We start from the raw sequence: 15,607 nt of genomic DNA, 5'->3' as shown, positions 1-15,607 counted from the left end.
GCATGTTGACTCAGTGACACAAGGATGGCTTGAACTATGTGAGGCAGGAGGTAGAAATAGAAGGATATGTTGTAGCATGGCTTATTTAGAGAATTGTACTTTTGACCAAGACTCTAGAGACAAACTATATTATGTACTCCAATCATGTGCAGAGCTAAATGCATCTGTGATTATTTCAGTAGCATCAGGCATGTTTAACCCAGTAGTCTGAGGAAGAGTGCATGCACTCGGAAAGCTCATGCCTTGAATAAATCTTTGTTGGTCTTTTTTGTTCCAGTATCGGACCCTGCTGCAAATTATAATTCAGGCATCCTCAAAATAGTGCTCTTCACCTGTGTTGATGTTTCATATTACATTGTTATATCATGTTACAAAAACAACTGAATTTACCTTCTGTTGACCTCTGCAGATTAAAAGATAGTTATAAAGCAGTAGTTTATTAACGAAGATACTATTATCTCTGCAGCTGTCTATTGAATGGGCCTCTATGAGAAGCAAAATTAGGCTTGGCTTACCCTGGTTGCTAGAGCCTCTTGTGGCGCAGTGTGGTAAGGCAGCCATCTGAAAGCTTTGCCCATGAGGCTGGGAGTTCGATCCCAGCAGCCGGCTCAAGGTTGACTCAGCCTTCCATCCTTCCGAGGTGGGTAAAATGAGTACCCAGCTTGCTGGGGGGTAAACGGTAATGACTGGGGAAGGCACTGGCAAACCACCCCGTATTGAGTCTGCCATGAAAACGCTGGAGGGCGTCACCCCAAGGGTCAGACATGACTCGGTGCTTGCACTGGGGATACCTTTACCTTTTTACCCTGGTTGCTAGAAGTTGTGCTTGTCCTCTGTGTGAGGTTCTACAGAGCTACAGGGTGGGTGAGATTATGACTCAGGAGTTGGAGCACCGGCATGGCAAGCAGTAAATCCCAGGTTTAACCTCCACTCCACTGTCATAAGACCGCAAACATAGTCTTACCAGGGCTGGTTTATCCATATAGCATTTCCAGGGCCCCCGCACAGTGCCTCCCGCCCCATGGATCAGGGCTGTAGCCTCTCTCCTCCCCGCTTTTCTCTCTTTAAGGAGTAACCCCCCTTTCCACTGTTAGGGCCCTTAGGCCCCCAGTCTGGCTGCTCCTGTTGCAATTGTACTCAGCACAAATCCCTAAACCGGCTCTGGTGCTCTCGGACCTTGCAAATCCTTAAACCACTTCTGAGCCCTATGGGTACATTGTACCGGTTGAGAACAGTTTATGCATTTCTGTTTCCTCTGGGGTTTTGGATGGTTGTTTTCTACACAGACCTTTATATTTTAGGGCTGTGAGAAACACAAGAGAATTAATTATATGCGATGTCATCTGACCTGGCAAGCAAAGCAACTGCCACTGCTGGCTTCCAGTGTTCAATTTCTCAAAAGAGAGGCTCCCTGGAAACCCCAACCCCAAATCTCCCCACATAGCCAGAAGACAAGCTGTGGGTGACAGAGAAAGCCGTTCTGTGCGTGTTTAGAAGCTCTTCTCCTTATTATGACTTCTCCAATTTCAGGACTTGGCCCTAGAAGGAACTGAAATCACATTCCGAAGCAGAACCCTGTGTGGAAAGTGAATCCGCTGCATTTTGCTGACTCGGCAGTCCACTCAGTGGCCTCCTCCCTTGGGGGGGGGGGGGACCAACTCATTTCCCTCTCAGAAGCACAACGTTTGTGGGGGCTCAATCAAAGAAAGACCGACGACGAAAAGTCAACGATAGTTGACAGAAATTAAGCATCGGCCTCCGTGGGGCTCGACGTCCCGCACGTGAGGGGCTCCCTCAATTGAAGGCTCCACGTGACCCCTCCCGGGCCGAGGGGCGGCTGCCCGCAGCGCGGTGCCCGTCCGCTCTTCCCCCCTTCGCCGCCGCAGTCTCCTCCCCCAGCCGCCCCCCTCCGCTCCGCGGCGGCTCGCAGGCAGGCAGGCAGGCAGGCAAGCAGTCACGGGCTGGGGCTCAGTGGGTCGGACGCAGCCATGGCGGAGGGAGGCGAGGGAGAGGAGCTGCTGCGGCCGCCGCTGCCGTCCGCGGGCTCCACGGGCCCCAAGCGCCTGTGCTCGCGGGTGGCGGCGCTGCCCCGCTCGGGGGGCGGCCCGGGGGGACCCGTCGGGACGGCGGTGGCCGAGGACGGGGGCGGCGGCGGCGTTGGGGCGAGGGGGTGCTGCCCTCCGGGCGGGCCGGGCCCGGCCGCCGGCTGCGGGCCGGAGGGGACGCATCTGCCCTTGCTGCAGCCCGAGTCGCTGCTGGACGCCGCGGCCAAGCGGGTGGCGGGCAGCTGGGCCTTCGAGCGGGTGGAGGGCCGCTTCCAGCGCATCCCGGAGCCCGTGCAGCGCCGCATCGTCTACTGGAGCTTCCCCCGCAGTGAGCGCCAGATCTGCATGTACTCCAGTTTCCAGCCCGGGCGCGGCGGCGGTAGCGGCGGCGGGGCTGGCGGCGGAGCCAGCGGGGCCGCCGTGGGCACCGGGACGGGCCTGGGGGCCGGCGGAGAAGACAGCCCTGTCGTCCCCGGGGCCGCCGCCCCCTCGGGCGCGCCCGGCACTGCCCCTCTGCCGGCCGCGGGCGCCCCGACCGGCGCCGCCGTCACCGAGGGGCTGCCCTTCCGCCGAGGCATCCGCCTGCTGGAGACGGGCGCCGTGGACAACGTGCTCCAAGTGGGTGAGTAGCGCCCGCCAGACCGCCCCTTCCGAGCCTCTGCTGCCCCCCCCCCCCCCCGGCGAGCCTGTCCTTGCCTCCGTGCCGCTTCCTTGCCCAGGGGCCAGGGTCGCCCCCTCTGCCCTGCGTCCCCCTCCGCCTGTCAGATTCCGCCGCCCTCGCTTTCCCCGGCTGGCACCTTCCCCGCCGGCTCCGCTTTTCCTTCCCTCGCCCTGCCTCCCTCCCCTCCCGTCCCAGTCCCGAGCTCGGCTGTGGCTGCGGCTGCTGTGCTTTAAGACCCTGAAGATCTCCCCGCTTCCAAACAATCGCAGCCTTTTGTCTGGTCTGCTTGTTATTTGACAGGATTTCTCTCTCCTCCCCGAGCGCGGCGGTGGGTGTGGGGGAGGGAATGCCAGGGCGTCCCTTTTCACAAATGCAAGCTGTATTTCGTAGTGGGATGGGAAGGAACCAGCTTTTATCGCCGCAATTTTCTTTGTAAATGAGGCCGTTGGTAATGGGTGGGAGGAGATATTGGGGTGTAGTTTGCAAAAGGATTAGGCAGCTGCCAGTTTCGAGAGGCTCAGTTGGAACATAATAAATCTCCAAGAAAATGCCTTCCATAGCATCACCTGCTTGCAAATCCCCTCATTTCCCTCTAGTGATACTGGAGTAGTCAAAAAGCTGGATGAGGTTAAGAAGGCATAACAGGGGAACAAGATGCCTGTAGAGAAAACTGGGTTATGACCCCCTGTCCTATACTTGCTGTTTGCCTTTGGAACACCATACTGGTTGCTTTTAAAATGGAAAGGAACATTGCCTTCTTCCAAAATGCTTGTTAATGTCACTGACTGAACACATGGGATTCTTTTAAAGGAAGGGAGTATTATTGTGGCACTCCATTTCAAGTGTATCTCATGTATAGCTCTTTCTTGATGCTCCTGGAATAAAGTCCTTGACTTTATTGACATTAAACACACTGTTCATTATTATTACTACCTATATCAGGGGACTTTTGAGTGAGTGACAAAGGGCATTTTTCTTCCACAGTAAATCCCTGAAATCTGCTTTTTGCATATTGCATGGAATAATCTTGTTCACATTGTTAGTGGAGGTAAATGAAATGAGCATTCTCATTAAACTGACATTGGTAGTACAATTTGTTTTGCAAAGGTGAAATGCAAATGCATGTTGTGCTGAGGCTTATTACCATCAATGGCGAGGGTTTTTTTTTGTGGGGTGGAGGAGGCCTCAAAAACATTTTAATGCATGATGGAGTGTATTTTAAATATTAATGTTTTTCTTCCAAATGGAAAAAATGGAGAGGTATAGAGCAAAGTAATGTTACAAGCTGAGAATTAAAATTTTAGATTCTTCATACTTCCATTTTTTCACAGTCCAAATACTCCTTAAATATTTACACTTTATTATTTTAACCATACCCAATTTCCCCCAAAATTTATTAATTTTAGATAGATTAATAGCTTTTCATGCCTACTTTAAGGTAACAAAGTAGGTTCCATTGTTTAACTTAAAATTGAAAGGATGTTGTAAAATAATGTTATAAAGAGAAAAAGTTTAAAGAATCTCTGAATATTTATTGTAATGAAGCCTTTTCTTAAATTAGCAAATTTTGAAATTAGGCCAATCTTTTGATCATAATAAATGTTGTTGATGATGACATTTGTGACTCAATGACATAGATGTTTTAACTGGAGATATTAGGACTGAAGCCAGGAGGTGTTTCACTTCTACTATTTTAAAATAATAAATCTCATTTGTACATTAGGAGTTTAGAAGTCAAGAATATACTTTGTAGCAGTTGGAGAGTCTTTTCTCTAAAGATGCTTATTCTTAAAATATTTCAGGGAAAGTAGAGGTTTTATAAATGACCAAGGTGAATTTTAGGGTAGTGAACGAAGGAGAGCAGTACATTTGCAAAACTGCAATATTAATGCAGTGAAATTAGCTTGCCACTTGTATAGTATTACACTAATGTAAGGTGACCAGATTTTAAAGCGGGACTCCATTGACTGGCGGGGGGGGTTCTTGATTAAAAATTCGTTCTATATGGAACAACAAAAAGTTTCATAGAATTCATGGAATGCAAAAATAGTATTGTAATATATATATTTTAATTTGAACATAAGTACAATTTGCCAGGTACCCCAAAATGTCCCTCCAAAAGTGGGACAATCTGGTCACCTTACACTAATGTCTTTTTCATAGCATAGTGCTTTCATATCATAAATAGCTGAAAACTGTGTCCTGGGCTTGCAGTTAAAAACCTAACTCCTGATTTTGTCAGGTACCATGTTATTATAAGTGCAAAACTGAGCTGAAAACCAGTATTTGTTCAGTTTTCATTTTTAAAAAGAGGCCAACAGTATTAGAATGTGTGTCTTTTTGTTTGATGTACGAACCATATCTATGTTGGAATGCCAAGTTCTGCAGTCAAGACAGAGACTGTCAACTTCCATTGATGCCCTTCCTTACTCTTTTAAAGTTTGCAAGCTATACATTCATAACAGGGCTTGGGAATGAGATGAAAAGCTGCTGATTTGATAGGGAAAGGAGTTGATGTATTTGCATAATACTGTAAGACCTTTCTAGAGAAAAGCTGAAAGAAAATTTAAATAAAACAAAATTATCTGAAGTGATGAATGCTTATCACATGCAAATGGTGGGCATAATGCTTTCTATATCTGTACTGGTAACCATGTTCATTAAAATAAAAGGTAGTGTAAGCCTAACCACAAAGAGAATTGTTAGTCTTGGGAAGTATTTGCATTGAAATCGGAACTTTTGATGCTGGGATGTATGAAGGTCTTTATGTTTAAAGAGGAAAGTACCCTACTATGCAATCAAGACTTTCTTCATATGTAGTAAAAGCATGTGAACTAATATTGTTTTCAAGAGTGAAGTATCTGCTGGAAATTTAAAAAAACAGCATTTTGGGGAGAATACTATAGAAATTAATTGGGTTAAATTTGTACTCCACTTCAGTGTATGCTAATAATTCATTCATGCCTAGTAAAACGTAAACACAGCTTAACACAGTTCTCACTAGAGCCATTAAATTGATTTTTCAATTTTATGAAAGCTGTTGGATACATCTTTTGTTTTTAAAATAAATAATATGTACATGATAATGCATGGTCAGTCTTGAGTGGTGATGACTGGATAAAAATGACTAGACACCTGACCAAAGTTTAAAGTCATGGAGAATTTTAAGGCTTAGAATGAAACATACAGTTGCAATGTCTGCTGGAATCCCCCAAAGGATACAAACCTTTTAATAGATGGCGCTAAGTTATTTTTTTACCGTGAGGAAATATTGTTGATAGATTTTGGAAGCAAACTGTCATTTAGCATTTCTTATAGTTTCCCTAGTCTGCACTTCTAATTTGATGTTTGTCTTTGAGTCATCATATTTGATTGTGACTATGCAATCATGGGAGTCAATAAATAGTATATAAAGCTAATTTTAAAAATATAAAAATGATGTCTTGTTTTAGCAAAAATTCTACATCTATTTTTAATAACATGTTATTAAAGCTTAACATAAAATTGCACACTATTAAAGCTTTAATTTAGATACATGTCTTATGGCAGAGAGAACAAATTAAATTCTTTGTAAAGCGTATTGTGAAGCACATAAAAGGCTGCTTTAAGGGGAAGTTGACAGAATAGCAGAGGTGTTGCTTTCTGATAGAGTGATCAAGGCAAACAATATTTGGAACTATGATTGTTTCATTTGTCCTCTACTACCTCTTTTGAATAGCTCTGCAATTAGGGGGATATTTTTTATATTGTTCATTGTCATTTTAACAGATATGGTGAAAGTCAGTAAGCAGTAAGCATATACAAATTGAGCTTCTGTTTAATTTATAATGCAACATTTAAAAAATATTTTAAAACATGCAACAACCATACCTTCTCAAGCAGTTCATAACTAACATCCAGCCTTTGTAATTACAGGTAAGTACAGAATTACCTTTCCTAGATTTCATTATATCTAGGAGCCCTTGAATTAGATATTAAACTGTCATGCCCTCATCCAAATTTTGTTCTTCTCAGGGCTAGTATAAATGTTGCATACGTTTGTGTGTTATACTCCCTCTGTAGCCTTTTAAAAAATGCAGGTGTCCTTGACCTGCAAAGGCATATATAGATTGGGACTGTGAGAGGAAAAGTGGTTATGAGAAGCCAGTTTGGAATAGAAAAATGGTGGGGAGAGGATAAAAGTTAAGCTCCCCCATCATTTCTGTGCTCCTAACTGCAAATTGCCAAAGCTGCTTTAAAAAAAAAAGTTGTCTAGGGAGTATTAGATACATCTGTGTAAAGTGTTTTGTTGTCCCCAAGTAGGCGACTCAAAAGTTAATGGGATTCTTCAGCGAGGGGTGTGTATGTCCCTCTTCTGGGAAAAGTGAATGTAGGCCTAATTGGTTGGTGGATTCCATGGCCATTATCCAGGTGGGCATGAGGGAGATCATAGGTTATGTGAACAATAAGATCCATGGAGGATAGCTGTATGAAAATGAGGAATGGGCAAGGGAGGACTGGATGTAGGAGGCAGTTTGGTTGTTCAAGTCAAAGTGTAATAATCTTTGCTTGCTTGCTTTAATTGCCAAAAAAATGTCCAGGGTTTAACCATGTCTGTAGACCTGGGGAGGTTTAAATATGCTTCTTCAACAATTAAAATACCAGATTGACTGCCGCCCATAGCATGGGATGTCTTGTATGAAGTGGCACAGAAAGGTGGATTAAGTCATATGTTGCAAATACCACATAAACAACATCTGTATAGCAATTTAGCTTTTGGATCCCATGTCTTGCATGGAGAATTCCTATGCCAGCAACTCCCTGAAATGTGCATTACTTGCGTAGACTATGTAATGGTGGATGCCTAGAGTTATGGTGGATACCTAGAGTGTCTGCAAAGCCTGTGTAGGGACCATAATACGTGGAGAGTCAGCATGGTTTAGAAACTTGCTGAGTGACCTTAGATTCATCATGCACTGTCAGCCTAACATCACAGAGCTCTTGTAAGGATAAATTGGAGGAGAGAAGAATGATGTAAGGTGCTTGGGGCCCCATTGGGTAGAAAGGCAGGGTATACATTCAGTAAACAAAATATAATAATAATAATTAATAAATCAGCTGTGAATTCAGTACTTGTTAGGCCTTTCGGGATAGACCAGTTGGACAAGGCTTCCTCGCAGGATAAAAGGACTCTTGTTTTAATTCTGTTGATGTTTCAGGTAGCCTAATGCAGCATCTCACTATAGCACATAAGGTGGTAAATGCGTTTAATGGTTTCTTATTGCTGAACTGCATTCTCAGACAGGAGAGAGTTTGCTTGTTTTACAAACTTGTAGTATTTTTGACTAGGAACCATAGTAGATAAAAATAAATAATGCATATACAACAAAACATCATGTCTCTTTAAACTGCTTTCACTTCTCTGAACAGTAGTACCTGTCTTCAGACTAAATTTAAATGCAGTACTTCTAGTTTTACCATATTGTATTATAGGGTTTACTTTCTCCACATAATCTCCCATGATTATCCATGAAGACATAACTGCAAGGAAATTATAGCTTTGGGACTCAGAACTGTCCATGGATATAGCTATAGCTATGTTTTCCACTTGGGTGCATTGATTTAAATAATTATTTAAATCAGTTATTTAAATCAACAAGAAAAAGGCCTATTTACATTATTGATTTAAATTAATTATCTGTTTCGTAATTTGAACATTTCCTGAGCAACATTGCAGGTTAATTGGTTGTTATTACAGTAAATTAACATATTGATTTGCATCTAAATAGAGCCTAGAAACATAGTCTAAAACTTTGGACATAGAGGCAACATAATTTTTGCTCTGCAGAATTATCTGCCTAGACACAAGGAATTGAATGGATTTCTGTTTGACGTTCTCTGTACACGTGTTTACTTGAAAACCAGAGGCCCAGAACTTCACAACTGCAAGACTTGGTATGGTTTGTGTAAACTGACAATGGTTTGTGTAAACTGAAATTTGTCGCATAAATCCTTTTTAGTCTACCAGATATGAATAACAAATCACAGTTTGTATATAAGCTGTAATTATTCTGCTTCTGCCAGTTGACTCAAATGTTGAACTCTGCTTCTTTTCCTGCCTCTCAGTCAACCCTGCTCCCATTCTATCCAGAGTTCCTGCACAGACCGGTCACTTGCTATTGATCAGTTTCTAGGCCCCTCAGATATAGCTAAGCATACTTGGATATCTTGGTACTCTTGCCAAAAGCCAATAGCTGCCACATTTCAGTTTTGCCTGCAGTTATTGTTTGCAACTTTCAGTCTCCTCTTCTCTTTTCCTATCTGTTTTTTTTCCACCACATTTCCTAAACTTTCTCTCTCTCATTGAAATAGAAATAAAACTTGGGAGGAAATGCATGATCATACTTGGGTCATTCACATGAGGGGTAACATGTAATGAAAAGTTCCGTCTCTCTATGCAAGTTACAAACGTCACTTCTCAATACCATTAGACTCTAGGTATGCAGAATGATTTTTTTTTATTCACCTGATGTCTATTACCAAACTGCCTGAAAATCTATTAGCCAAATTCCTTTGTTCTTCTGCTTTTTAAATTTACTCTTGGAGAGTGCTGTATGGTGATCCTTTTGAGGCCTTGCTATCAGATTGATGGGCATGGGCAAAGGCATGAAGCAGAAGGAGGGATGTGTGTGGCTGGAGAAAGCACCAGCAATTGCTTACTGCCTCTTCAGTGGCTGTTTGCCGGATGTTGTATGCCGCTGACTGTGAGTCCAGATGGGGGGATGGCACTAATGGACAAACTGGGATTTCTGAATATGGGTAGAAAAGCAAACCTAAGTTAGTACAAGTGGTGGTTAACAAACCAGCTACAAATGGTGATAATGCCATTTTAGTGTTCCCATAAGTTTATTGGGTTCTCGGTTCAGATGTTGCAAGTAACTGCAGTTTATTATGATATCTGAATTCAGCCTCCCCTCTCCCCCCCAATCCTGCTGCGGGGTATATTCTAGCTGTTTCTGCAATATTTTGATTAGCATCAGACTAAATCAGAAAGAAATCCTAATCCCAGAACGGAGATTAATATTTATTCAATAATTATTGAATCATTCACAACATTTGTGTGTATGGATATGGTGGATTCATCTTGGCTGTATTTCATGGTATCACTGGAGCGTCCCACTGATTGCTGATCAGTTCTCAGCTGTTTTGAATGTACTTGATTATTAAAAGGGAAAATAGAGCAAGGCTACTTGCTGGCTTCAAAGATTTCATGACTGCTGGCTTCCATGATTTCTTCACTTCAATGCACTTGATGTTGCCTTATACTAAATCAGACTCTTGGTCCATCAAGGTCAGCATGGACTGCTAAGACTGGCAGCAGCTCTCCAAGGCCTCAAGTCTCACTTTAAAATATTTTTAAACATTGAACATAGTGTGGTTCCCCTCTTCAGAACATTGCCTGATCTTTAACATCTTTTTAATGGAGACATAAACAGTTTTACGGCAACAGTCTCCCCATGTTATAGAAAGTCCAATTATATGTATCTATATAGACTTTGAGGCTGGACAACCAGAGCAATATTGAAAATATACTTCAGAAAATATTACAGCTGTGCTCATATTGCAAATAGCTAACATACAATATTAATTGAAGACACACTTACTTGGAATAATACTCCTTGAACTTGGTGAAGCTTATTGGATTAGATTCTAACAAGGAACTCTTCTTAAAGATATATTTATTTGCGTAGCCTTGTTATTTGATAGTTATTTAAATTCATAGTTACTGAGCAGGGAGGATTTGCCAAACTCTAGTATTAAGTATTATTCCAGCACAGTTGTACCAAATGAAATAAGGGCACCTGGATAAATTTATTTGTAATGTTTTCTTTTCACCCCAGTAGGGTGGGACCTGTTTAACCCTGAGTATTTGAAAGGACTCGTAGTGTTCTAAATTCAGCAATTTCTAGAGATTATCTATTGTCTTGTTGGCTTTGTAAAATCAGCTAATATTCTAAGGCTACTTACAATGGCACTCACATTCGGTTCTGCTACTTCAGACCAACACAGCTGGACCTACCTTAACCTACTATAGCACTGTATTTTCCTCAAGTTGGCAAGCAAAATGTCTGTAATCAGAAATTGTTTAATATAATTTCTCAGTTGTTTTGGGTTGAGATCTGCAGCCACAATTTGGGCAGTGAATTCAAGTAAATACATAACATTCTGTCTCCTCGACTGTCTCTTTGTTCTGGTGCACAAATTCTCATATAGAGTTGGAAAAGGTCTTATAGGACATTTAGTGCTAGAACGTTCTCCATAGACGAGTGGCCAGCCATAGTGCTAGAACATCAAATGATGGTAAGGCAATTCACTCACTAAGTACAGTAAAAGCTTTGTTACCTGGCACTTGAATATCCAGAAAACTCAACAATAAAATCTAGTAAAAGCAGAGATTCAGCCAAAGTTATTTGCGGATCATAATCCCATAGAAATAGTTTGGCAGTAGAAGTTAAGAAGAAGATGGCAACTAATTGTTGCACTTTTACTACAAAATAATATAGTAAGCAATTGTAAAAAAATTGGAAGAATGTTTTTAAAATGAATAATACAGAAGGAATGTCCTCGGCTACAATTTGGGAAGCAAACAAAGCTTTTATTAGAGGAATCTTTTAGCAGCTGTTGCCACCCCCACCCCCCCAAAAAAAAATCAGAACAAACCAAGATAATAGTAGGGAACACCCAAAGATTGGAAAAAGAACACGAAAAAAATCACAATAAGAACATGCTAGCAGAGATCAGACAATTAAAAAACTGATCGGACATGTTAGAATTGAAAAGCATGTTAGACAAAACTAAAATTTGAATATGCAAACAAACCTGGCAGAAATTTGGTGTATTGCCTTAGGAAGGAGAATGAAAAAAAAAATTACTTAAAATATTTTTTTAATGCATATAAAGAATATCCAGAAAACTTGGTTAACTTGCATAGTGCAGAGAGCAAGCACATACACCCCCAATTATCATCCCCAATAGAGGCGTGTGTGCATAGCCTGTTCCCATCTCTCCAGTCAGCTGGCTTGATACTTCCTGTCAAAACAAGAAAAGAAGTTTCTATCACCAGTCTAGGTAATAAAATATTATATAGACTAAAATCTCCTTTTAAATCAATTATTTTCAAGATTCTAAAGTTAACAGAAATTGCTATATAACAAATTCCTATATCAACTTTTATCTACTTGTATCAACTTTTAAAATATGGGATTCTCGTGATTGCTCACATTAGAGACCCCCTCAATTCCTTGTCTCTGAAACTGCCTTATATTGAGTCAGGTCACTGGCCTATCTAAATCACTATTGGCTACTCTGACAAAACTCCAGGATCTCATATCACCTACTGTGTGGGCCTTTTTAGCTGGATATGCCAGGGATTGAACCTGGAACTTTCTATATTCAAAGTATTCTGTCAGTGAGCCAGAACCTTGCCCCTTATTTCAGGGGTACAGCTTTAGGGATGGGACGATGAAATTTAATGCTAAGCCACCTTGGTGTAGTGGCTAGGAGTGCGGACTTCCAATCTGGTGAGCCAGGTTTTATTCCATGCTCCCCCCACATGCAGCCAGCTGGGTGACCTTGGGCTCACCACAGCACTGATAAAGCTGTTCTGACTGAGCAGTGATATTAGGGCTCTCTCAGCCTCACCTACCTCACAGGGTGTCTGTTGTGGGGGGAGGAAACGGAAGGCGATTGTAAGCTGCTTTGAGATTCCTTCGGGTAGAAGAAAGTGGCTTATAAGAACCAACTCTTTTCACAAACTTACTTGGACAAATTATTGGGACTTTTTGGTATTTACTGCTTTACATAATGTATTGTAAGAAGGATCCTATTATATAATTTCTGTACTGCTTAGCATGTCATTGTTAAGACTTATGCTATGTTCCTGTTCTTTCTGGTGGTTCTAGTCTTCTAATATCCTAATGCGGTGGTCCCCAACCGCGAAGGCCCTGGCACCGGGACGCGGCTCCCTGCCTCCGCATTTTGTTTGTACCATGTTTGTACCATGTGTGGCCGCAAATGTGCATGCGTGGCACTCCTGCATATGCATGCATGCACGGGAGTGTGGCACATGTGCGATTGCGGCTGCGCATGGCGCAAATGCGCATGCATGACCCAGCCGCACTATGTATAGTCTTCCTTGAGTCCATTTGAGAAAGGCAAAAATCCAGTTTGGTGTACTGGTTCAAAGTGGCAGCATCTAATCCGGAGAGTTGGGTTTAATTCCCCACTCCTCCGCATGCAGCCAGTTGGGTGACCTTGGGCTAGTCACAGTTCTTTCAGTGCTCTCTCAGCCTCACGTATTAACAGGATGTCTGTTGTGGGCAGAGGAAGTGAAGGCCATGGTAAGCCACTTTGACTCCGATTCTGCACTGTAGTGGCCGATGTGGGCCACTGCTGGCGAGTTGTGATGGAGCAGCATGCTCTGCCACTTACTGCGTCCCCATGGGGGACTGATTTTGGCAGCAGACCCCCATCTGCCTTGGATTTCTGCGTCCCCACAGACACAGCTGGGATGGAAAGGTTTCGCTGCGTGCAGGGATGGTGGTGGTGTTGGGGGGTCTTTAGCATGAAGGTGGGATTCCTCAATCCCACTTTTGTGCAAGGAAAAAAATGGCCCACTTGACCTCACAGCACCGCAAAGTGTTGAGAATGAGGCATTTTGTGTCCCTGCCAGGACACCATAGGCAGAGAGGAACTGGGCCTGTCATGGCCACTGATGGCACCCATGGTGAAAAAGTGAATATTTCTGCTTTCCCTTCCCGCTGGGCAGCGAAGACCTTAAAGTGGGCCAGGCCTGGGACAGGGACTGGCTGATGTCATGTGGCATCAGGGATTAGTCTCCGTGTGGAATCTCAGAGACTCCTTCAGGTAATGAAAAGTGGAGCATTAAAACAATTCTTCCAAATAATGCAAATAAATAAATTAAATAAATGTATATGATTACATGTATACAAACAAACCTGTCAGTCTTAGAGGAGATCAGCCCTGACTACTCTTTAGAAGGCCAGAGGAGAAGCTGTGGCCCGGTACCGACTGATCCACGGACTGGTCCCGGTCTCTGGACCGGAGGTTGGAGACTACTGAGGTGAAGGACTGTGGCTGACACCTTTCTTCTCAATAATTAGAAACCTTGTGAATGTTTATGTTGACAGGTTGATAATGTCTGGTGCCCATTTTTGAGCGAGTGTGGGAGGACAAATATGATTCAGCACTGAGCTAACCCTAACTAATCATCAGTCCAAAAAATAAAACAAAAGCACCTTCCTTTAAAACTTATATCATGTATTAGTATGATTTTTAATCATATGGCATGTATGTAATATTTGTGTGTAATATAGCCAGGAGATCCTATGTTTGAATGTTCTTTGCCATTGCCTGCTCATGTCATGACCCTAATATTCCTTAGAGGTCAGCCTTCCAAGTGGAGCCAGGGCTGACCCTACTGATCTGTACCTATACAGTGGGGAAGATATTTTATGTTTTAACCCACATATGTGTAATGAACATCTTATACACCTACTTTATTTGATGGCAGACCTCATTTCTTTTTGAAGCGAGATGCCATAAATGCGTTTGGAAATGCATCAGATCCCTAGGCAGTGATGAACATTGAACAGAGAGAAGTTGCATCATGCGGAGCAGGCTTTTAAAATAAAATAATTCATGGCTGCTAAGCAGAAGAGCTACACAAATATGCTCGAGAGTTATGATAATCTAATTGGGGATTGTCTTGCATTTACATTTTCATTTTTTTTAAGGTGCTGAGTTTATCTCAACTATTTCAGTTGCAGTCTCATTTTAAGGGAGTCTCATTTTGAGAGAGACCTGGAACAATAATATACACTTCAGTTTGTTGTGCAGTGTGGGCAGTGTTATCTTTTAACATGCCAGAATGTGAAGTATGCTAACATTTTCCCGGTTGCTTTCATTGTAAAATAGAAGCCAAAGGCGAAAAAGGTGCTTGGGTTCTCATTTGTGCTTGGGTTCTCATCTGCCCCCATGGAGCCCGAGCAGCTGTATTAATCCACACACAGCTGATGACATCCGCAGATCAAATTTCTTGCTACTAAAGGGAATAAAAATGCCCCAATGTGCTTAAATAGAAGAGGTTGGGTGGAACTCTTTAGACTATTGGCTCATTTGGGAGGGAAGCTTTTTCCCCTCTGTGGTTTGCTCCACCTGATTCTGTTTAGTTAAATGGCTAGGCAATGAATTGGGGGGTAGGGAGGAGAGAACAGGAGTTAGCAGAGTGAGAGCTTGGTCTGGATGAGCTTTTCTAGTTTGGGTGGATACCTCCCTCTCAACCATCACTTCCAAATTATGTATCTTATATGCTACATAAAATCTAACTCCCTCACATAAGATAAATATGGAAACAAATCAAGAGTATATTTTCCTTCTTAGAGAGGGAACAAATGCAACAGAACTGAGAAGTACATTTAGAAAAGTGGTGATTCCTGTTGTTTTTGTTTTGAGTCCAGAGAGGTGATCTGTAAATGAATTAAATAATAAATTATCAATCAATTAAATTAAATTAATATATAAATAAGCATGGTTGTCCTCTCCCTTCATTTTGTATAATTAGGCATAGCAAACCCTTGGTGCATGTTGCCTGGAAACATTTAAGCTTTTCTTATCTTTAAACTAAACTTCTGCAGGAAACTGCAGAAGGTCCATGATTTTTATTTAGCATTGCTGGTATATTGCTAGTTGTCCCAAGAGAGTATGCTAAAATCACTTATTCAATATCTGTAGTGTATTAAGTGAAATTTGCACTGTAAAGATATAGGAAAATCTGACCTCCTTCATGTCACAGCATTTTCTTATAACTGCATTTGTTTTGAATTACTTTATATTACCAAGG

General features: G+C 42.3%; 1 protein-coding gene across 1 annotated transcript in view; it reads left to right on the top strand.

Annotated features, from left to right (window-relative positions):
- Nucleotides 1-1,830: 1,830 nt before the first annotated feature.
- The window catches only part of ZSWIM5 (zinc finger SWIM-type containing 5), a 156,956-nt gene continuing 143,179 nt past the window's right edge, over nucleotides 1,831-15,607 (top strand). The window contains exon 1 of the mRNA XM_077333941.1: nucleotides 1,831-2,667. Within this exon, the coding sequence (XP_077190056.1) occupies nucleotides 1,989-2,667 (679 nt within the window). The 5' untranslated portion in view covers nucleotides 1,831-1,988. The remainder of the gene's footprint in view (nucleotides 2,668-15,607) is intronic.

The sequence above is a fragment of the Paroedura picta genome, chromosome 4 (assembly GCF_049243985.1).
Source record: "Paroedura picta isolate Pp20150507F chromosome 4, Ppicta_v3.0, whole genome shotgun sequence".
Lineage (NCBI taxonomy): Eukaryota > Metazoa > Chordata > Lepidosauria > Squamata > Gekkonidae > Paroedura > Paroedura picta.
This window is presented reverse-complemented; position numbering and strand designations above follow the sequence as displayed.